Source organism: Mesoplodon bidens (genome assembly GCF_964165515.1).
Source record: "Mesoplodon bidens genome assembly, chromosome: 11".
In the NCBI taxonomy this organism is placed as follows: Eukaryota; Metazoa; Chordata; class Mammalia; order Artiodactyla; family Ziphiidae; genus Mesoplodon; species Mesoplodon bidens.
Window position 1 is genome coordinate 21,341,720 of NC_138167.1, and position 24,824 is coordinate 21,366,543.

Here is a 24,824-nt window from a genome sequence, read left to right on the forward strand (position 1 = left end):
GGTTAAGAATCTGCCTTCCAATGCAGGGGATGTGGCTTCGATCCCTGGTTGGGGAACTAAGATCCCACGTGCTGGGGGGCAACTAAGCCCGCGGGCCACAACTAGAGAGAAGCCCGGGCACCGCAATGAAAGATCCCGCGTGCCGCAACTAAGACCTGACGCAGCCAAATAGATAAATTTTTTTTAAATATTAAAAAATAAATAAAATTATTGCTTCAGTAAATTCATTAAAGTGATAATAATAATAATGAGAAGGAGGAGAAGAAGAACAGGAAGACGAGGAAGGAGAAAGAGGAGGAGGAAGCACCCAAACAAATCTATGGCTACATAAATCCATCAGTATTAACCAAAGGCCAAGTAAATATACACTTTAATATATGTTTCAATTATACTGCTGATTTCCTACTCTAACCATAATAAGCACAGTAATTAAGTAATTAGACTAAGGATGAATCCAAAAAATACATTCCTAAAGATGGGGAAAGAAAGACGTAGTGATGTGGAGGTTCCTGAATCTTTTAGGGCTTTAAAGGAAATATTTCCTCATGTTAAAAAATAAATTATAAATCTGGCATTGGAGAGAGAGAGATCTAATATGCTACTCAATCATTTACTCAGTAAATATTAATAGAACATCTATAATGGACAAAGCATGGTGGCATACGGTATTTTAGCAAAGACAAAGAGAATATGGTCCCTGACCACAAGACCTTACAATCTAGGACGGAAGAGAAGACAAAAATACAGTTAGCGGTAATACAAAATAGAACGTGACAAGAGATATAAGACAGGAATGCATAATTTATAAATAATATAGGTCAGAAGAAGGAGGGATCTGTGGTGGGCAAATTTATTGAAGAATTATTCATGGAGTAGGTAGCATATGAGCGAAGCCTTGAAGGATAGGTAGAATTATTCAGTATGACTGGGAGAGAAGGAAAGATTATCTATATAAAATTGATTCTCAACAAGGACCTACTGGATAGCACAGGGAACTCTGCTCAATACCCTGTAATAACCTATATGGGAAGACAATCTGAAAAAGAATAGGTATATGTATATGCATAACTAAATCACTTTGCTGTACACCTGAAACTAACACAACATTGTAAATCAGCTACACTCCAATATAAAATAAAAGTTAAAAAAGAAAATAAAAACTAAAACTGCCAAAAAAAAAAAAGAAGAAGAAGGAAGAGGGGGTAAAGAGGACAGGCAGTGCAGGCGGAGCCAATGCCAAATAGGTGAGAAAATGAGCCTTGATGAGAGAAGACCCATAAAGGTCATTTACGGAATACTTTTTATATGCTTCTAAGGTTCATTCATTTCCCCACACAATTATCCTATTAGAAGGGACCCTTAGCCCCATTTTCCAGAGGAGGCATCAAGTGAAGTACCCCATGCAAAGTCACACTGCTGGCGAGCGGCAGGGTTATTCAGAAGCACAGGTCTGAGGGCTTCAAAGCGACATCTTTTAGTTCTGATAGCATATACCTTCCCTCCCACCTCCATAACGAGTACTGGTGTGATCCAAGGTAGGAAGAGGTCGGGCCAATGGGGCTTTTTGCCACAGGCTAAAGGGTTTGCATCTTCAGAAAGATTTTGAATATCATTGGGAAAATGTCTGCAGAAACAGCGCATTAAAAATCCTCACTTGGGGGCTTCCCTGGTGGCGCAGTGGTTGAGAGTCCGCCTGCCGATGCAGGGGACATGGGTTCGTGCCCCGGTCCGGGAGGATCCCACATGCCGCGGAGCGGCTGGGCCCGTGAGCCATGGCCGCTGAGCCTGCGCGTCCAGAGCCTGTGCTCCGCAACGGGAGAGGCCACAACAGTGAGAGGCCCGCGTACCGCAAAAAAAAAAAAAAAAAAAATCCTCACTTGGCCGTAATTAGTAGGAGACAGAGACAGATGATGAAAGAAGCAAAGTAACCAAGTGTGGGGTTCACGTAAGGGGTGAGAGCCCCAGCGACATCAATGCTGAAACGGAAAGGAGAAAGCAGATGCGGAAGATTCTGCAGAGACAGTCAGGAGAACCTGAATGCATAAACTGAGAGAGAAAAACACGTTTACCGTGACTCCCACGTTTTTAACCCAGAGCTAAGAAAATTCACTCTCTGTGGGGAAACACTTCCAGCTTAGATATGATTATTGAGTTTCAATGGCAGTGAGATACCCGAGATCCAAGTCACGACCCACTGCAGCCACGGGAGTGAGTGATAGAGAAGAGAAAGAGCAAACAGCCACCACTAAGCTCTGAAGGGAGTCCTCATGTAAGAGGCCAAAGAGGACCAGAATGAAGTCAGGTAGAGAGTGGGACTAAGTCAGAATAGAAAAGCGGCAGAGAGAGAGAGAGTAATATCATGAACACCTAGAGAGAGAAAGTCATGGTTGTACCACCTATCAAATTAAAGACAGCTGCAACTGTCCCTCTAACAGTAGCAAGAAGCAGACCACAAGTTGTAAGTCCATAATTTTTGTTCACTTTCGTAAAAAAAAAGTTACTTTTTTATAATGAAATGTCTTTTGATCAATTTTTATTATATATACAATTGAAGTTATAAAATCATCACATGTGGATTTGTAAATAATTATATGTTCCTCTTTCGAATGACCAGGCATTTCAGAGCCAGCCTATTATGCTGACTGTTAGGTCTAGAAAAGAAAAGAAGGGAAAAATAACCTTTACTGGATGCTTATATGTACCAGGCATCATTTCTATTTTGATATATATTTATACATGTGTATAGGGTCTGGCATGTATATTTCTCTATTTTATATATATATATTGTATGTGTATGTATATATATGTGTTATATATGTTTGTGTGTATATAGAGAGAGAGAGAGAAAGAGAGAGAGAGAGAGTCCCTTTTCATATACTATGGCTGGTATATTTGATAGAGAGCTAAACATTGGGATATTTAAAACTACAGCCCTAATATGCCTAAGATTCTATGCTAATGTACAGGTTCTTGAGTACAAAGTTTTTACTTAATTAATTAAATCCAAAGACTACTGTATAGTTAGGAAATAAGTGTTTACTGCCATCTGGTGGAAGTCCGAACTATCTACAAACAAATAAGCTAGCAGTCTTTAAAAGGGCAATTATAAAATCTTTAACAAAATTATTTTGCACTAGTCCCTCCATCTTGTTTTGGAAAGGATCATCAAAAGTTATTGCTTTAATAATATCCAAAGAAAGAAAATGCAGCAGATCATAAATTATGATATTTGATTTATCATTCTCCCATGGCTATAGAAGAACTATTTACTAAGGCTCCCATATTATCCTATTCAAAATATGATAAATTTACTTTCTGCCCCACAGACATGGTTGTGAACTCTCCTGAACCAATAAGGTGATACAAGAAAAAGATCTATAGCAACATGGCACAGAGTGTGCTGACATTAAAAGCAAAACTGTCCTGTATATTAAAAGCAAAACTACATGACTGTTTACTTTCCCCTCACCTAATTTCTTGTATGGCCCACAGAAATTATAGGAAGACAGCCTAATAATACAGTACTGTAATGCATTATCTGATGCAGCCACAAATGCCCTGATTACCTAATTCATAATTAAATACTTTGTTCCACATTTTGTCCATGAGTTTCTAGCACTGCATATTACTCAAAAATAAACCTTGAATTCCCTAAGACAATACTGTTGGAAATATTCAAATTGAATAAGGGTCCATTTCTAAATGTTGGTTCACTTTAGTAACTTAGAGAATAAAATCTAAACCGTGTTATATCACTGTCCTAATTCCTAGATGTTTTCCACAATTCACACACATATACACACGCAAAATATGGTGCTATTCTTGGATAGCTTGCAATTTATGTGCTTTGTCTCTATAGTAAGACTACAGAATCTTCATCGTACGAAGGGTCTAATTTTATTTAGTTAGTTCCCCCTTCATTTCTAAACAAACAATAAGCTTATTACATTTTTCTGAATAACTTCGCCACCCAGTAAGTACTGGTTAAATAGAATATCATGTTAAGGAAGTATAAGTAAAAATTTTAGGTGTTTTTTCTCACATATGCTTACACTTAAGGTTGCAGCCCTTTAAACTTACTGTGAGATTTATCATGGTCTTCTATAGATGTTAATAATGTAAACATTACACAAAACCAGTTATCTCAGAAGTTTATGTATGCTGGAAACAATTGCAAAAGAGATGTCCTAGTGATGAGTTAATCTAATTCTCCTCTAGATTGCAAATTCTTAAAGAACAAGGACAAAATGTTAATCATCTTCGTTTTTTTCACAATAACAAAGTAGTGCTTCCACCTAGTAGACTGTCAATAAAAGGTTGTGTAATTTCAGTATAACGGAGATCAGGGTTTCTCAACATTGGCACTATTGGCATTTGGGGCCAGATAACTCTTTGTTGGGGGGTGTGTCCTGCACATTATAGGGTGTTTAGCTGCATCCCTAGCCTCTACCCACTAGATGCCAGTAGCCACCTCTCCCCAACAGTGACAATAAAAATGTCTCCAGACATTGCCAAATATCCCCTGGGGACAAGATCACCCTCGGCTGAGAACCACTGGTACGGATGAAACAAGGCAAGTGTAGCATTCAGCCTGGATACTATCATTAATCTTGTTTTTTAACTTTGGACAAAATAAATCACCTCTTTGAGTCTGGGTTTCCTTTTCTGTAAAGTGAAATGATTGGATGTGGTTTCCTTTTCTGTAAAGTGAAATCATTGGATGTGTACCTCATTGTCTCTATGATTCATTCATTAGACTATCTAATATTTACTGAATGTAAATTAAATATCAGACACTGTTCTAGGCACAAGGTAGCCAGTGGTGAGCCTCTCAACTTTTTTCCCCATTAAGTTATCTGATTGACAAAGAAATGTCAGTTCTGGAAAATCAAAATAATAAAAATAAATTTTAAAATAATAATAATAAACACTACTACATAATTTCTGTCTCCTTCCTCCCAGTGGAAGTGAAGGGACTTAACACTTACTGAATACCTTTTATGAACAAGGTGCTGAAAATTCACAAGATATTCTTTAATTCCAAAAAATCCCATGTAATATATATTATCACCTTTTTTACACACAAGCGAACTGAAGTTCAGAGAGCTTAACTACTTGCTTAAAGGCAGAGAGGTTGTGAGCGGCCTACCTGGGACTTGTCTTCCCACTACTCTAGGCCCTCTTTGCCACACTGGCCAATATAAACACCATAAGCTCAAAGGCAATTCAAGAATTACATCATCCAATTCACCAGGGGTGCCTCAAGCACATTAAATTAATATTTTAAATTATAAATCGGTGTGCTGAGAGTGGAAAAGCTGGGGGAAAAGAGTAATACACCGCCAAGTCCTGCCCTGTGATAGGTCCTTCCCTTTAATATAAAAACAACTCATCCACCTTACTTTTTCTAAAACTACTTCATAAAAGTCTGTCTAATTGGACTCTTACTCTCCTTTTATTAATATTTCTCCCCCTTCACAGTCATTATCTGAAAACTCAGTCAGCACTTCTTTCTGCTTCCTGACTTCCTCATCCCTTCCTCCACCCCCTGCATTCCGGTTTCCATTAAAAATGCTCTCAGTGGGGCTTCCCTGGTGGCTCAGTGGTTGAGAGTCCACCTGCCGATGCAGAGAACACGGGTTCGTGTCCCGCTCCGGGAAGATCCCACATGCTGCGGAGCGGCTGCGCCCGTGAGCCATGGCCGCTGAGCCTGCGCGTCCGGAGCCTGTGCTCCACAACGGGAGAGACCACAACAGTGAGAGGCCCGCGTACCAAAAAAAAAAAAAAAAAGCTCTCCGTGAAGTCACAGATGACCCCGTTCTTGCCAAATATTGTAACATTTTGTTCCTGACCTTTTTGGTAGCTTTCCCCCCTTGCTGAAACTCTTATCTTCCCTTGCCTGGCCTCTGTGACTCAGCCCATTTGATTTTCCAGTTGCTTCTGTGACTTCTCAGGCTGCCAGTCTTTCTAATTTTACTTAATTTTAAGACTGTTAACTTTAATTTAAATAACCAATGTGTGCCTGGTGACTACCACATTGGACAGTGCCACTCTGGAGTGGTCGGCTTTGAACACAAATTACTTAGAACACTGCTCTTTAAGTTACACATAAAATCCATTCTCCTTGGGGCTTCCCTGGTGGCGCAGTGGTTGAGGTCCGCCTGCCGATGCAGGGGACACGGGTTCGTGCCCCAGTCCGGGAAGATCCCACATGCCGCGGAGCGGCTGGGCCGGTGAGCCATGGCCGCTGAGCCTGCACGTTGGGAGCCTGTGCTCCGCAACGGGAGAGGCTGCAACAGTGAGAGGCCCACGTAACGCAAAAAATTAAAAATAAATAAATAAATAAATAAATAAACATCTGTACTATTGTATCTACCTACGCTTCATTCTGATTGTCAACATGCATTTAGTGGAGAAAGAAAAGACCCTTCTAAGTCTTTACCATATTTATTGACAGTTTTAGGGCAGTGCAGTATCTCAAGGAAAAAACCCTTTCCTCTCCAATGGTTTGAACGATGAAAGCCACCCATCAGTAAAAGAATAGCCACAGAAGATCAACCAGAAACTATCTAGACTACACCACATCGACTATGCGCTGATCATGGCTCCAACGCAGACATTCCGAAAGAGTGAAGCTAAATAGCAAATCTCAGGACGCATCCCACACAGATGCAAATCAGATACCCCCTTCCAGATGCCCTTACAGCAAACTAACCACACAGTTCTGTTGTTGTGGTTGCTGCTGTTTTCATTTTCAAGACAAAAATTATTTTAAGGTTTTAACTAATATTTACATTTTGAGAACAACTGACATGCCAATCCAGAACACGACAGGCAATAATGAAATGTGCATAATAACTGTTTCTTCAAATACAACATCTTCTATATTGCCTGTTCCACTATTTCAGAATCAGGGATCTAGCAACACTATATCCATTAATCTTACCTCTGCAGCTAAATAGTTCCCGGTTGCAAGATGTTTAAACCTGAACAAGCTGTTCCATTGTCCTGCACCTCCACGGCATGGGTCATGATGAACTACCTACAGACAGAGAAACAAAAATAATGGCTAAAAGACATGCATGTTCCTGGCCAGCAAATGCCAACAGTTTACATGGGGTGCCCGCCTGTTCATGCTAAACTTGTCAGATCTAATATACGTTTTCAGGAGGACAATGTGGCAGAAAAACAAAATTCCCCATAAATGAGTAATTGCACAGTTAACTCACTGGGCTTGCATGATTCTCACACCTCACAGCTGCAAATACAGGTGCCTTACTTCAAAAGACATGTTTCCCGGGCCAAAACTGTAAATACTGTGGGGTTTCCCCATATTTGTTATTCATTCATTCAACAGATTATGAATGAACCTGTTGCCTACCATGTGTCAGATACTCTTCTAGGCAGTAGGGACCGCAGTAATGAATAAGACCAGAGCTTTCAATGAATAAGATTTGGCAAGTGCCAGGAGGAACTAAATAGAGTGCATGACTGGGTACCTAGAGTAGGCTACTTTCTATCGACACTGCAATCAGCATGGGCACTCTGGTGGATAAGAATGAGACAGTCATGGGCTTCCCTGGTGGCACAGTGGTTGAGAGTCCGCCTGCTGATGCAGGGGATATGGGTTCGTGCCCCGGTCCGGGAAGATCCCACATGCCGCGGAGCGGCTGGGCCTGTGAGCCATGGCCGCTGGGCCTGCGTGTCCGGAGCCTGTGCTCCGCAACGGGAGAGGCCGCAACAGTGAGAGGCCCGCGTACCAAAAAAAAAAAAAAAAAGAATGAGACAGTCATGCAGAGAGATTGGAAGAGATCATTCCAGGCAGAGAGAACCATAAACGCCAAGGCCTGGAGGTCTGGATTAACTTACTTCCTGGCCCTTTCCATGTGTTGCCTGTTTACTAACACCATGTCCTTTGATACCTGTCCTAGCAACCTGTCTTGCCCCAGGTGCTGAGCCACTAGGCTCACTGAGCATGAAAGTGGGGTCTGCAACTGTCACTTATGACAGGTGACTCGGTGTTGTAGCAAAGCTCAGGTTTTCCAGTCCAAAGACGACTGTTTATGAGTCCCAGCTCCACCAGTTACTACGGTATGATCACAGCAAGTAACGTAACATCTTCAAGTCTGCTTCTTCATGTACCAAGTGGGTTTAATTCATAGGATTGTTGTGAAGATTAAATATCATAATGCATATTAGAGTGCTCAGATAAGTTCCCACTATTCTCCAACAGATTAATACTCTTTGCCTCCTTCTTCTCATTCATACTGTTTGCCTCCAACCCCAGCATCAAATTCTGGGTGCTGACATACAGGACTTTCTAATGCCTTTTGCTAGACTCCAGCTCCTATGTGTTCCGCTACTCCAAAAGCTCAATGAGGTAATGACGAAAATACTTCAAAGTGGGTGAAGTCTTACAAAAATGTTCCCCCTGTAGCCAAGCACCTGCCCATCCTTCAAAGCTCAGTTCTCACATCGACCTTCTACCACCAATCCTTTGCTAATCCCACCAGCGACTGTGATCTTGTCAATGTTTGAACTCCTACTCCTTTGTGAGAGGCATAGATATCTTTAAGAATCTGATCAAATCTAGTGGTTGTCTCACATACACACATACGCACACACACCTTTTGTATATACCACTGCTAGAGGTTAACAAATAACTTGAAGCTCACCATGAATCACAGACTAAGAACTCCTGTCCTATACACTAGCGGGTCTAGCAACAGTAGTACAGCTCCCTAGGGGACAATTTTCAGATAGGGAAGGGAGAGTGTTTTCATTTATCACAATGATTTTGGAGGAATGCTAGTGGCATGAATGGGCAGTAGCCAAGACATTAAATATCTTGCAATTCACAGGAGAGTTCAGCATAGGCTAGATATTGTGTACGACACTCAGGAGCATCCCCACCCTTCAAAGTGCTCCCCTGTAGCACAGGGGCGGGAAGCAGAGGAAAGTGGAAGAGAGGCTCCTCTTAGGGCTCCAGTAAAGGTGGTGGCAGCTGCCTTGTGCAGGCTCCCACGGGGAGGAGCGGCTTCTGGCACTGCCAGATCTTCAGGTAAGACCACATTCCCCGCCCCACTTTCTCCCACCCAGTCCTTCCAACAACGTTGAAACCTAATTTCCTGTATTAAATACCTCTCTGCTTGAAACACCTGACGCTCAGGCTTCCTGACTGAAGCCTGGCTGATGCAGCACACAATACAGAAATGTCCCATAGTATTGCAGAAATAAACCTACCACAAATATAAACTGGTAATGCTTTAACATGTAATCATACTAGAAAGCTTTTACATCAAGTTACATGAAAAGGCGAATCATTTTAGAGAAATTCACTATGGAGAAGGAAGCTTAAATGGATCCAAGACATTGTCTCAAAATTATTGAATAATCTATTCACCCTCTCCATTCTGACTGCTCAATGGGACGCAGCATTTCCAACCACACATTTTGCTGGAAAGGATTTCAGTGCAGAGGTACCGTTACAGCAAAAGCTATAAAACTAATGGTAAATATATAAGACGAGAGATCCAAAACTCCTTTTAACAGACTTAGAACCAAACATTAAATAGACAGAGACACGTGAAATGCAGGGAACTCACTGTGTAGGGAAGTTGCTATCTGACTTTTTCATCACTGTATTTTGCTAATAAAGTTTTAAAATAATATTTCACATTATTGCTATCCCTATATTTTGAAAATTTTGGAAGCACAGTGATAAGGAAATGTGTATTTTAATTATGTATTTATCTTCTGGTTGCCTGTTATCTTTCTCTTACCCTGATAAGAGAAGCTGTGGGGTAGGCCTCTGGGAAGAATATCATGTAGTTTTGGTGGTAGCTGTTTCCCCAGACCTTCTCAATTCCCTTCACTTATTGAAGGATATGGTCTCCAAATATATTGAAGGATATGGTCTCTTCTGAATGTTACAGCCTGAAAGTATGCCTCAACATGAGTGGTGTTTCAAGATAAAAACTATGCTTTTGTGCCATTTCATCTCTATTCTAAACCATGTCATAACTTAGAGAATTATTTTGACGCTTCATTTATAATTGAGGCTCAGCTCATTTGCATAAACATGATACTTCCTCATTTTCTCTGTTTCAATAGTTTGGAATTTGCCTCATTATCCCTATTTCAATTATAGTGATTTTTTTAAAATCACGTACAAATAATTCTATTCTGTTATTACTTCACCTAATACTAGATATTATCCGATGGCACACATTTACCTCTGCTCTTTCATTTTCCTGTACTTGTCTAGAATGTCTTCTGATCCTCTTCTTCTACGTCTCTCAAATCCAAATGTATCCATCAAAGATAGATATAAATATTTTATCTTCTAAAGTAGGTACTTACATGTTGAAATACATATTGTTTTATATAAATTATTTTTCTTTTGTTTCTCCTTTATATTAGAATTTGGGCATTTTATTAACTTTTAATCATGAGACTATAAAATAATATTAAATAGGAATTTCATTTTCATACATAAAGGAAGTATAACAAAATATATGCTGTAAAAGAGGTGTGATGAATTTGAAATGGTTGAGAACCACTGCTGTAGGGTCTGGATGTCCATTAAATCAAGATGGAACTGGGCTTCCCTGGTGGCACAGTGCTTGAGAGTCCGCCTGCCCATGCAGGGGACACAGGTTCGTGCCCCGGTCCGGGAAGATCCCACATGCCGTGGAGCGGCTGGGCCCGTGAGCCATGGCCGCTGAGCCTGTGCGTCCGGAGCCTGTGCTCTGCAACAGGAGAGGCCACAACAGTGAGAGGCCCGCATACCACAAAAAAAAAAAAAAAAAAAAAAAAATCAAGATGGAACTTATCAGGTTGTTTGTAGTTAACTATGTATATCTTATCTCTTCCATGGTACAGAAAGGTCCTTTAAAGAAAAATCCATACCTTACATTTTCTTAATTACTCTATCATATTGGCACACTTAAGCAAATACCTCTTAAAGGATGATGAATTCTTAACTATGGGTCTCCTCGCTCCAACAGAAACGGCATCCCCAGAAGACACGAAGGTTCTTTTCAGTGACTGTGCGCTTCAGATCCTCACTTACAGTGAGTCCTCCTGCTCCATTTCAACCCCAGTGCCATTCGAGGCACAAGGCCTATAGTCTGACCGGTCTTGACAACACTTCATGACAGAATTTTAAAAAGCTAAATCATATATATGCCCTTATTAAATGGGAGAGAGAGAGAGATGCCCCTGAGAAGATAGATAAAGAAAGTAGCAACATTTCAAACTGGTCACATCAGTAAAGAGGTACAAGTGGCTTCACCAAAATTACTGTTTTATGGGTCTATCAAAAATGATGCTTATAACAATAAACCAATCAGCCTAGTGACCTTGTCTTATTGATATAAGTATTTATTAAAAGCCAGAAAATATTTACATACCTCTATTTCCCAGAGTGCTTTAGAGCTGGTAGCAGAAGTGGCTGATTGACGCAAAGTTGTACGAAGGAAAATGTGCTGTTTTTTCTCATATTCATCACAAGTCAGAAACTTCTCTTGTTCCGCATGAAACAATCGAACAACATCACCCTAGAAAAACAGGTCAAGAAAACTATATTTCCAACAAAAGTTTGAACAAATAGACATAAGAAGTGGGTGTCTCTATAGTTTTGATACTCTGGGCCTTCTGCTAACACTTGGCTTTTAATGAGTATGTATAAATATACATTTCCAAATACAGGAGGGAAAACTCAATGTGAGTTTTAAGGTTTATAGTCACATTCTAAACTTCAAACCTCAGTGAATACACAGGTTTTGCATCTAGAAGCTCAGTAAGACTACCTTCAATTCTTCCAGTAAATGTCTAGGTAGCACACACTTACCCCTTTTAGTACATCCTCTCGATAGGAACTATATTTCATGAAAAGAGTGATTTTCCAGCTAGTGTTGCAATTAACAGCATTCACCTATTAATGAAGAAACATTAAGTTATAAGACTGCAGATTCAATTTTATACCAGAAATTATTACTTCAACTAGTAGAAGGAGCAGAAAGAACAACTTTGGTATGTATGTCAAAAAATATCTTCAAAGGACCATCTGAAATCTACATGTACCTCAGGAATATTAACTAGCATAACTGGGCTTATGCTTATGAAAACAATGAAAGAAACTATGGGGCTTTTTTTCCCTCTCATGAGAAAATCAACAAATTCATTTCCTTTCCTCCTGAACTTACCTCTTTACACCCTGGATTATCGAGAAGCTCTATGTTGCTGGCATGTAGTGGCTGTCCTGCATTCACGGGCATCAAAACAACTTTATCTCCAACAACAATCTGGGAATCAGAAATAAGTTGCAGTTGAGACACTGCATGGGTCTGTGGAGCTATACCTGAAGCTAAAAATAACTGCACAGAAGTCCTCGTTATTGACCTAACATTTGACCCATTTATCCTCCATATAAATTTTAATTCTTTTTCTCTTCGAGGTAAAATATCTTCTGATAAATGATTATATAATCATGTCCCACAGTGCCTATCATCAGTCTGGATTCATAAAGCTGGTGTAGATACTTTTTTTTTTGGCCACGTCACACAGCATGCGGGATCTTAGTTCCCCAACCAGGGATCGAACCCACAACCCTTGCAGTGGAAGCGTGGAGTCTTAACCACTGGACCGCCAGGGAAGTCCCTAGATCCTTTTCTTATTGGTCTCCTATTTCAGTTAGAGCTTTCTTAATGTCAATAAATAGGTCAACATCCCTCCACACCAGGTCCGATGCCATGTATACAGGAGATACAAAGAGTGAATGCACCCACCACAAATAAACCAATCTGCCTAAATATTAGAATCACTTCAAGTGCAAGTAGGAAATCTTATACATTTGTATTATCTCCAGAATTAAAAACAAATCAATTATATGTGATCTTCCCCATAGTCTCAGAAATTTATTAAACATTCTAATGTCATCTGGATTCAGAGAATGCAGAATCAAGCATGACCTTGTAGGAATACATTTATAGTCTGGGCCTTGGGCAAATGGTTCACTTTTGTCTTAAACATCCAACACTAATATTGCTCCTTAAACCTGGTGCTCATTTTTTTATCTCACTTTTTTTATGGGAGTCCAGGTGCTTTACAGTGTTGTGTTAGTTTCTGCTGTATAATGAAGTGAATCAGCTAATATCTTCTCCCTCTTGGACCTCCCTCCCACCCCACCCCCATCCCACCCATCTAGGTCATCACAGAGCACTGAGCTGAGCTCCCTGTGCTATACAGCAGGTTCCCACTAGCTATCTATTTAACACATGGTAGTGTATTTACGTCAAACCTCATCTCACAATTCACCCCACCCTCCCCTTCCCCCCACTGTGCCCACATGTCCATTCTTTACATCTGCATCTTTATTCCTGCCCTGCAAATAGGTTCGTGCTCATGTTTAGATAAAAATTAAAATCAGTTATGGGAAAAGTGCTCTAAAGAAGTAAGTCTAAGTTGATTTTTTATTTATGCTATCATTAACAATGTCTGCTTAATCTTCAAGTATTTTTATTCATATCTCAAATTGTGGGGAAATGATGTTGTGCTTTCTTAATGATAATAACGAACAGTTATTTTATAGTTATTAAAGTTACTTTTGTTGTTAGGTTCTGCTAGAAGACTTATTACTGTAGTTACCTACACTCTCCTTCAGAGAATTGCTCACCACCTCAGAAATGAAAACCAACACCTTCCCTCTGCATATTTCATATCAACTAAATATTAGAATAGATTAGTAGACAACTGAAAAACAAATTAGGACTCACACAGTAAAAACAGACAGAACTTTTTCTCCCTGGATCTGAACCTAGACCAAGATTTTAAGGAACACAATTTCACACTTTCAATATAAATTAACCTTTAATAAATTATACACAGGAGTCTACATTCACCTATAGTACTGTTGGCACAAACTATATCTGAAGATTCAAATGTGACAGAGAAGCCTCAAGCTCATTAATGGAGCAAAAGAAGGTTATCCTTTAGTTTGCAGGAATAGCTTCTGTTATTTACAGGACTGGTCTCTAGTCACCATCCTGCCTTTCAAGTCCATAATCAGGCAGATGCTGTGACTCAAAATATCCATCACAGAAACTCTTTATATGTCCAGATAAGGAAAAATCATAAAGAAACTGTGTTGAGTGAGAGGATGAGGGGGCAGAACTGGCCTATATTTGTGTAAAAAAGGGAAAGAGAGTAGGAGTGTATGCATAAGAAATTCTCCCAGTGGTTAACTGTAAAAGAGAGAACTGGGAATTGAGGACGTGAAAAAAAAGATAAGAGAGAGACTTTTCCCAATGTATCTTTATATTGTTTTCTATCTTTGAACCATGAATGGTTACCTATTTTAAACAATTAAATTATAAACAAAAAATAAAAGTCAACATGACATAGACATAATTTCAACATCCCCTCGAAAAACAAAAACATGTGTTATTGCACAAGACACCAAGGCAGCTCCAAGTCTCAGAATCATGTAGAAGCCTGAGTAGTCTTCCATACTATAAACACCGGGACTTGATACCACATTCTGCCAGTGCTATATCTGGTCTTCCAATTTCTTAAAGAACAATTCGATTTGGTTCACTGTCATTCTTACCTGTACCATACAAATATTAGCCAGTAAGTTGCTAAATATAATGACATATTTTAGCTATTTCTTTCCAATTAAAAGAATACTTTTGATTGCACCTATATTCACTGCTCTAAGTCTTACTATTTATTATAGCTGTCTGTATGCTTTGGGCCAATCCCAAAGTTAGTTTTACCTCAAAACACCACCTGTAAAGTCTCATATAATTTTAAGAGACTAGCCATATAGCCAAAATGTCACCAACTCCAAGGGTTCATAAGAATGGTATTTATAAGGAGAATCTAACATTAATTCACTAATTTCCAGGTCCTAGGTCTTGTTCTTGACAATAGTTACTTTGACTACCCACGCTGAATAAAACTTACAAATGAAATGGACAAGATGCTAATCATAAGATATAAAAAGAACAGAAAGAAGTGCCAGGAATAACACAAAAGTGTGTAATAAATAGTCTCTATTTTCAGGGAATTCCATCTACTTAGATAACTTGGTAAATATGGAACTTGGTAATATTTTCAGAAGAGCACAGGCATGGAGCCTGATCCACTGATAGGGTCAGATGCCTTCTGAGAAGTCACATATTTAATGCAGAACTTGAATTTTCTGCCATATCACATTCACCCTAGTGCACAAACATTTAAAAAAACTGCAATTCCAAAAGCACTTCTGTTGATTATATGTTAACAGCCATGTAAGATTCACGCTGGGATTTTACCTAAAATGAAGAGCAATGTAATGCCACTGGCAGCTACCCTTCTTTTCAAGTGGCACCTGATGTGGTGAAAAGAACATTGCAATAGAAATCAAAACACCAGAGATCGAGTCCACCTTCGCTAGAATTCCAAGGGGTCTAGTTTTGCAAAACAGTAAAATCTACTTGCTATTTAAAAAGACTCTTTCCCTAAGGGTTGTTTTTTTTTCTTGATTGAAAGAACATCTGGCCTTTTCTCCCCTTTAAAATCTACCACCAATGTAAAGAACTAAGGCCTTCTTAGATCAAAGTTTTAAATGAAAAATTAACTACTCAATCATGGGAAGATAAATGAAAATGAAATATTTATGAACTCTGCTCAAGGCTGTCCCCAGTGACTTTCTAACTGAGCAACAGCAAGTGAGGACTTCTATACAGCTGAGGGATCCATGAATCTATTTTCCCCCAAAACTATCCACCCCGAAATTCTATAAGATAAATGACAAAGGTGTCCTTAAACGGTAGAAACAACTGATTTTTGAGGATACAAGCATTTTTCTCCCCAGACTATCATCAGCCTCATTCTTACATTTCATTTTGGTCACTGAACATCTTGTGGATACTTATAACCTAAGTCACAACGTAACTAATTGCTAAATAGTAAAATAGAAATTTTAAAGTCCTTTAAACCTTGCAATTTCCTCCTCTAAGTTTAATATGTTTTTAAAGAAAATCAACAGTAATTAAACCACTTGTTATGAAATAACAGTGTTTCCAATTGCCTTCAATAAAATACAGTAGGCTTGTATTTTAGAAAAATGCTACCTATTCCTAGCAAAGAAAATAACCATTACGATACAATTATTTACATGGCAAATACAGGACTGTGGATACGCTTAGGCTTTCACAGCAACCTTAATCACACATAAAAGCTACACAGTGGCGAACAAAAACAGTGAGCTATTTCAGCAAAAAGCAGTGTGTAAGGTTGCTTTAGCCATGCTTTATAGAGCACATCTATTTAAGGAGGATCTCTATATCGCACTGAACAATTACATTGTCCATTTTAACCGAGATGGAATGTTTGGGTGGTAGGTAGTTCCCCACCCCACAACCCAATACAACTAATTATTTGGAATAGTTCATTACATTCAACTCTCTTTGAGCCTGTAAAGGCATTTGGGAGCAGGGAAAGGAATAGATAGAATGAAAAACTAGACAGAATGAATTAATAAAATCCACAGCTAATCTCAAGGCCCCAATTTATCCAATCATTTCATCACATTCCTTTAGAGCTTGAGTTCAGGTTTTATTTGTTTTGACGTTTTGTTTTGAAATTCACTGACCACCTGCCAACAGGGACCGTACTCAGTGGGAGTGAGGGGGCGGTGCGCAGCGCTGGAGAAGGGAAGGAGCATTACCAAACAGGGCATCCAAACACACAGGTTGTTCATAAACTGCATGACCAGTCCCTGAATAATTGAGAGTTGATTGTAATTAACTACCTACTGAAATTAAAATATATGTCATGCTCACAGCATACATCACTTGATGCCAAAAGGAAAAAAAAAAAAGAGAGAACTTATTTTTAAGAAATCCAACACAAGATTTAAAGTGCATTATATTTCTGCATGCCATGCTTCTCCCAAACCTTACCTAAGGAGGATATCATCAGATAACTTATTAACCAAATTAAACCATGAAGCTTGCATCCTGTGGAATTGAATTTGGACTTCAAAATTCACTGGAAAAAAACTGATTCACTACAACAGAAGACATTTCTAAGACAAGAAACAGCCAACACATTTTAATGATTTTTTTTTTTTTTTTGCGGTACACGGGCCTCTCACTGTTGTGGCCTCTCCCGTTGTGGAGCACAGGCTCCGGACGCGCAGGCTCAGTGGTCATGGCTTACAGGCCCAGCCGCTCCGCGGCATGTGGGATCTTCCCGGACCGGGGCACGAACCCGTGTCCCCTGCATCGGCAGGCAGACTCTCAACCACTGCGCCACCAGGGAAGCCCTAATACACTTTAAAATGTCATCACAGTATTGATTGAGAGAACTGTCAGAATAATTACACTTTTATATTGCTTTGAATTTTTCTGTTAATTTTTTTAATCTCAACTATTTTTCTTAATCACCTGACCCACTATCTGTAAAGTCGTCTATTTATGAAAGTTATTCTGTATTTGGTGTCAACCAGAATTTATTAAGCATCTTCCACGTGCCAGGGACTGTCACCTGCCACTTCATTTATTACACACAAAAATATCTAACTATTGATCCTGTTGAATCATTGCACATAATTTTATTTTCTCTGCTCTATAAAGTAGCAGGAAAATATTTTAGCAACTACTAAAATTCACATGCTACAACACGTTCGCATTCCACAGCGTATTTAAGTACTGTCGTCAATGAGCTACTGCCAATCTATAGCTCCTCGTTCATTACACATCCATTAAGATGTACAGACGGCAAACACCTGGCTGCAGAGGCAGTAAATGACATATTGTCATGATCTGCTGTGTCGCTCTATTAATTCAAAGGAATAGACTCCATCTTCTGCAACACAGCTCTTTTTCCTTACAGCCATGCTCCCTCCTGAACAGGCCGAGAAGCAAACCCTGTCTCTCTCTCCCTGAAGTCTCAGCCAATATTAACGTTCTTAAATTCTTTCACACAAACTCTGGCTGGAAGATGTTTTTAAATTAATCTGATCTTTGTCCTTTTATGATTCCTGGGCACACTTTGTACTATAAATAAATGCTTTCAACCTATTAAAGAAATTAACATAAAGATAATATGTTGAACATTGAAAACTGTATCTGTTTTCTTTGCACTTTCTGGATTCTCTACTACTAAGAACTACAGTCTTTAAGAATGTGCTGCTTTTCTCTTAATCTTCTAGTTACATACATTGTCACCCTCGCTTCTCAGCTTCCAGAAGGGATGAATATAAAACCAAGACCCTTCATTTCCTGCAGCATCCAAGGACACTCGCATGGCATTCTTCTCCAGTAAAGCCGGTAATCTCTTGTTGACAGTCAGATACTTGTTGCTTTTTATATGCAGTAGCTGTAGAAGAAAGATATGGATTACCGCCTTTATTCTTTGATCTCCTCTGCTAATTGCATTTATGTGTTTATACTTATATCATGTGCCCACATAACACGGCTCGGGATAGAGTTTAAACAAAGAAGTTCTTTCCAGACTCCACAGTCACCATCTTTCCAAGCTGACTTTCTTTGGGTTCCTCCTCACCTCCATCCCCAATTCTGTTTCATAACAAAGTGAGCACATAAGGAAAACAAGCCAGGGGACACTTCTGAATGAGTTTCATCTACTGAATAATAATATGATAAACCCAAGCTTTCCAAAGGAGACCAGGAGGTCCCCCCAAACTACATTCTTTCTCAATCCCTGCCTGGCCACAAAGACAGAACATACTAAAGAAAAACCAAGGACCTGTAATAATGCACCAACCCACTTAGTATTATTAAGCACCCCTGCCTGCTGACAGCCCTCACCCCCTGGGGGAGGAGACAGCCTGCCCATCCTAAATAAACTCTGCCACTTCCGTAAGAGGACGCAATCCCACTCCTTCTCAGATGAGGGCAGAAGCACCACTGTTCGGGTTATTGGATTCCATGGGCAAAACCTTTCCAAGACATTACTGAGTAGGAAAACTAAAACACATAACCTTCCTATTATTACAATCATTTCAAAAGAGAATGGTCGTTTTAATATCCACAATATAAGAAGAAAGTTATCTCAGAAACCAGTGAAAACCCTCATGGGCCAACCCCTCTCCTTTTGGAATCCACCGTGTTAGAGAACGTGGCTCAGCCCCTAACTCACCACACAAAGATCTGCGCATCAGGTTCTTGACAAGAAACATGAGCTCTGCTCACTGACACTTAGTATGAATCTAAACTTGGTTAAGAGAAACTCTAGTTATGGAGGACTGCCCAAGGGACATGCAGCCACAGGTATCACACAGTCTATCACTAGATTAACTCATACGTCCAGGGAGCCACAGACCCAGGGCTCTCCTCTTGTACCATCAGAGAACCGCTTTGCCAGTCCTGTGCTCTGGCACTTTGCCATTGGCCAATAGCAAAACATCAGGGGATGTTATTTTTTGAAACAGCGCTATGAAACACCTGTATGTAGTATTTACAGTAAGGAAGTTGTTAAGGCCATTGTTTACTATATTAAACAGTGTCCTCTTTATGAGAGCTCATTGGAGAAGCAGTTCTCTGGTCTTCTTCCTGGGAATGTTTGTGCTTCCAAACTTCTGACTTAGTTCTCTGTACGGACCTTCTATGTGAATGCTGTAATATTTTACACTGCCCTTATAGCTACTCAAGCAACAAAAAGGCTTCGAGCCAAAGTTTATCAGCCTTTACAACATGGATTTTATAAACATGCCTCACCTTTGGCTTCATTTTATTCATGCAATCATTATTTTCCCTTTGATCCAGTTGCCTTATTTATTTCTATTAATATTTTATCTTATGTGGAATGTATTTTTGAAACTGCCTTACATTCTTTTTGGAACAAGGTGGGGCATATATTAACAACTACCCAAGTAAAAAGCTAAAAGATCTAAGTGAAGCACAAGAAAGAAATGCTGCTGAGATAAATCAGCGTGTATACTAATTGAAACGGAAGAGCTAATAACTCAAGGACAGTTCTCACCTAGAAGTACAATTTGAAAACTTTCCTCCCTACAAAATGAAAACATAAAGCTTCATTTGTTACAGGTTAGTCCCATTAATTCTGAAGGACTCTTTTATTACAGGCTTTCCCCATTTTCTTCCTTTTGATTTAATAATTTGTGCATACATCTGGATAAGCTCACTTCTTTATGTGTATGCACCAGATTTATTCATACAGAATGGTGTGCTGAATATTAACAGAAAATATCACACTGTATAATTCCCACCAAAGAACAAACCACTGTATCCCCCAATTTTAATGCAGGTTGGCATTCCTACCAAATGCAAATTAACCATAAAACATTCACCCCTTTAAGCAAAAGTAAATAGACACTTACTTGTATAACATTACTATATTTCACAGTTTCTCCCAACAGCTTCTTATTCTCTGATTCATTTTGTTTTTGTTCCAGTTCTGCAGCATGCTATAAATTGATTATCAAATATTTAGTGTGGAAGCATGGAAAACAGAGCACAATAATTGACAAAGAAATAAGGTTTATTTTAGGAACAAAGAATACAACCAAGACTAAAATAGGCGGGTTGCTTTACTCGTGGTGCTTCGGGAGAAGAGTGGCAATAATTAAATACATGACGATAATGTGTGATAAAAATCTCTCAGTTTAATGCTGAAATGTAGCCCAAAATATATTGAGATGCTTTTATGTTGGAAATTTCAGAAAAGTACTAGGCACTTTGGTCTTATAAAATTATTTTCAGAAGGAATATTGCTAGAGAAACCAAACATAGTAGGTAAATTTCAAAAGCCTCAAATTCAGTTGCAATTCGAAAGTAACAGGAATTTTAATGACACAAAATAAGTTCTATTAAATTTACACAGAGCCCAAATCAGAAACAACAGACTTTCAATTTTTTCCAATAGTCTTTCAAAAAAATTAGGTACTATGTCAAGTAAAATATAACTGGATTTGGTATTCCTGCAGAGATTCTGGATTGGTTTTCAGTGTGATGTGAATATCTGAATTAGTCTGGTACACCTGAATAAACAGCAGAAATGCACTACCTACACTCCAGGAAATCAGTAGTCACACTGTGTAACTTAAAAGTCCTTTCCACTTTTAATGTGTTGCCACATCTATTCTGAATCTCAGTGCATTGAGCGAAATCATTAAGCTACAGAATAGATCTTTTGTTATTGCTGTACTTGTTCTAGCCTAAACCAGACAGATGGAAGGCTGGTCCTTACCTGTAATTTCTTCAGCAAGGCTGCCTCTGTGTGGTTCCCTTGTTTAGCTTGCTTGGCTTTCCAATATTGTTTCTGAGCAGAATATCGGTTCATAGGGCACACCTTAAAGAGGCAGTCTATGACAAACCAACAAACAAAAACACTGTAACTAAGGAAACTAGCATTTCTAAGATTTCCCTTATAGCCTAGCATTGGAATCTCGGAATCCCTGAGTATAAATAACATTTAAACATCATCTAGCCCATACTCCAGTCAACTGTTAAATTACCCCTATAACATCCTTTTTAAATAATCATTTAGCCTGTTAAAGTACCACCTTTTTCATTAATTTATAGGAAATCATAGCTAGCGTGATTTATAAAGAAATCAAACCAATGTAATCATTATAAAGCACTTCTTAATTATAATAAGGCGCCTGGACTTAGAAAGTCAATAGGATGAGATTAGTGTCTTTCACTGCCTTATCTGACCTTGCACAATTAATTACTTATTCATGGTATGTATCTTTGACAGCCAAAGTGATGGAAGAAGTAGAAACAATCACAGTAATCAAGCAGTCGCATTTCAGTCATCTATTCCCCAAGTTTCCACATACCTGGGGTGAACATGGTGTGGACATGTGAGACGCAGTATGTTATAAGGGAAAAACAAAGCAAAACAAAAAAAACAAAAAACTAAGCCAAGATTATAGTCCTAACTCTACTACTAAATATCAAGTTAGGAAATCACAGTGGAATAATATAGTTAATGATATCTCTAAGTCAAAAAACAAATTTTTTTTTCTGTTTAATGAGGAAAATGAAAGTTTGACTAAACAAAGGCCTTCATATGCTAATGATTCTGTACATTTGTGGAATGGATAACACACAATCTAGAATAAAGGTCAATTCCAAATATTCTATAATAAAGGAGTATTGACATAGAAGATCTAAACATTATTTTCATTTTTCTCACAAAAAATTGTAAGAATTCTGTGTAACAAATTTACCTTGTTTTGATTGATGTGTTAATATTTATAATCATTCTCATTTTTCAAGCATGTTTCACAAAAATAAAATTCAGTCAGCTCAAACATACATTTTAGCCACATTCTTTTTTTTTTTTTTTTTTTAAATTTTATTTATTTATTTATTATCTTTGGCTATGTTGGGTCTTCATTTCTGTGCGAGGACTTTCTCTAGTTGCGGCGAGTGGGGTCCACTCTTCATCGCGGTGCGCAGGCCTCTCACTGTTGCGGCCTCTTTTGTTGTGGAGCACAGGCTCCACACGCGCAGGCTCAGTAGTTGTGGCTCACGGGTCCAGTTGATCCGTGGCATGTGGGATCTTCCCAGACCAGGACTCGAACCCGTGTCCCCTGCATTGGCAGGCAGATTCTCAACCACTGCGCCACCAGGGAAGCCCCTTAGCCACATTCTTGACTATATTATATGTGCACTCATTCTATTATTCTCTTTAAAATTAATTATAAAATTAAATGAGACGATCTCTTTTCATATCTCACTTTTTTATGGTTCTAATGGCACACATGACCAAGAAATGTGACCATAAATTTTTTAAGGAATTTTTCAAATTCAGAAGAAATAATTACTTTTTTCCTATAGCTTGTAATTATAAACACAAGTTCTATTGATTACCTCCCACCTACACATACAAAGGTATAGAAAACATTATTAACTTCTGGTCTAAAAGTTACTTATGTGGATGAGTAAAGATTTTATAACCAACAGAAAACAGACACCTTCTAACTGCTGAAAGTTGGTTGAGAGACTGTTAGAATTACAGTAGGTTACAGGAATCATCACTTAGCACAACGGTGTGAAAACCAAATAACTAGACCTGAAAACTGTTTTTCTTGACAACATATTTAATTAGCCCTAGAAAATATTTCGTATATATTAGTATCTACAAAGATAATACACAATTTTTTCAAGCACACATATAGAAGTTGTTTATAGATAGCTCCAAAAGAGTACTCCCAATTTAACACAGCAGGCTATTTTGACTGTCCTATATCAGGCAAGTCGCCAAACTCTACATTGTTTAGTGCAGCAAAAACACAAGTCCATATTCAAGTAGAACTGAACTCCATAATCTGCAGTCTCTACTTCTAACTTCCTTTAACTATGAAAAGAGAAAAAAAAAATGTGTTCTTCTCCATTGCTTCAAATTCCTAATTAAGTTCATTAGGAAATGGTCTTTTCTTTTTTTGGCTGCGTTGGGTCCTCGTTGCTGCACGTGGCTTTCTCTAGTTGTGGCGAGCAGGGGCTACTCTTTGTTGAGGTGCCTGGTCTTCTCATTGCGGTGACTTCTCTTGCTGCAGAGCACAGGCTCTAGGCGAGCGGGCTTCAGTAGTTGTGGCGCGGGTTCAGTAGCTGTGGCTCACCAGCTCTAGAGCACAGGCTCAGTAGTTGTGGTGCATGGGCTTAGAAGCTCCGCGGCATGTGGGATCTTCCCAGACCAGGGCTCGAATCCGTGTCCCCTGCACTGGCAGGCGGATTCTTAACCACTGCGCCACCAGGGAAGCCCAGGAAATGGTCTTTTGACAAAGAAAATATTTGTCCTAAATTCTAGACCAACCAGTAGCACTCCTCTAACTAGTGGTATCCTTAGGTAACTAGGAAAGAAACTGGGTGTCGTGATCCTCATCATCATAGCTAAAGTGATTGTGAAGCGAAGTTAAGCATCCAGCCAACTAAGGTTTACTGCTTAGGTTGTGCCTCTGGGTGCTGTAAGGCTCAGACCCTGTCCTTAGAAGCTCTCAGTCTAGCGGGTGAAACAGGCTGAAGTTTTTCAGTGGGGCTCTGGAGAAGGTGCTGTGTGGTTCAGAGATGAATGTGACCTTTCGCATTCTTTAGGGGAGGCCAGAAAAGTCTTCCAAAAAAGAAGGCACAAGTCAAGAGTTAAAGAACCCATACTAATTCAGCACATTCGCGAGAGGGTTCAAATGCTCAGAGGGGAGGGGCGTCCCAACAAGAGCCCATGGCCGGTACAAGGGCAGCGAAGGAGAATGCCCAGGGACCTGCCAACCGTGCCGGAAAACGACAGCCCCGGCTGCGAAATGAAATCGGTGAGGCTGGCCGAAATCAGCCTCTGCAGAGTGCCATGTTCTAGGTTAGAAGTATGCACTTTATCCCAGGGAAAATGCCCAACTCTTATACAGGGTTTTCAGCTCTTACAGCACGTAAAGGATGATGTGAACACAAGGCAAGAAACCCAGCACAAAAGCCAACTGCCAGCGTGATGAGAGACAGGGAGGATCTGAATCTGGGCATATGGGAGTTCTAGGGGAGCTGTAGATTTAAAAAGAAAGCAGCAGAACCAACAGGCTTGGTCTTATCTCTTAGTGTGGGGAGGGGAAGGGTGAGGGGGAGAGAGAGAGTGAGGATGGCCAAACAGGCTTCCATCCACTCCATCTGAGACACTAAGGCTTAGATTTCCACAGCCCTTTCCATTTCCAGGGCCTCAGATGTATGGTTCTCCTCAGCAACATTCCCCAGGAGGCATCTTATTTTGTAAATAACCGATCTGTTTCTGCGTGGCAACTAATATCACAGGACTATTTTGGTTGACGGGAGGGAACCTAGGGCATGCAGATGTCT

General features: G+C 39.5%; 1 protein-coding gene across 1 annotated transcript in view; it reads right to left on the reverse strand.

The window, feature by feature from the left end:
* The window catches only part of ITPR2 (inositol 1,4,5-trisphosphate receptor type 2), a 534,949-nt gene that overhangs the window by 402,233 nt on the left and 107,892 nt on the right, over positions 1–24,824 (reverse strand). The window contains exons 3-9 of the mRNA XM_081250074.1: positions 21,226–21,341; positions 20,357–20,443; positions 18,214–18,372; positions 12,210–12,308; positions 11,855–11,938; positions 11,415–11,561; positions 6,947–7,042 (exon numbers count right to left, since the gene is read on the reverse strand). Of these exons, the coding sequence (XP_081106200.1) occupies positions 6,947–7,042; positions 11,415–11,561; positions 11,855–11,938; positions 12,210–12,308; positions 18,214–18,372; positions 20,357–20,443; positions 21,226–21,341 (788 nt within the window). The remainder of the gene's footprint in view (positions 1–6,946; positions 7,043–11,414; positions 11,562–11,854; positions 11,939–12,209; positions 12,309–18,213; positions 18,373–20,356; positions 20,444–21,225; positions 21,342–24,824) is intronic.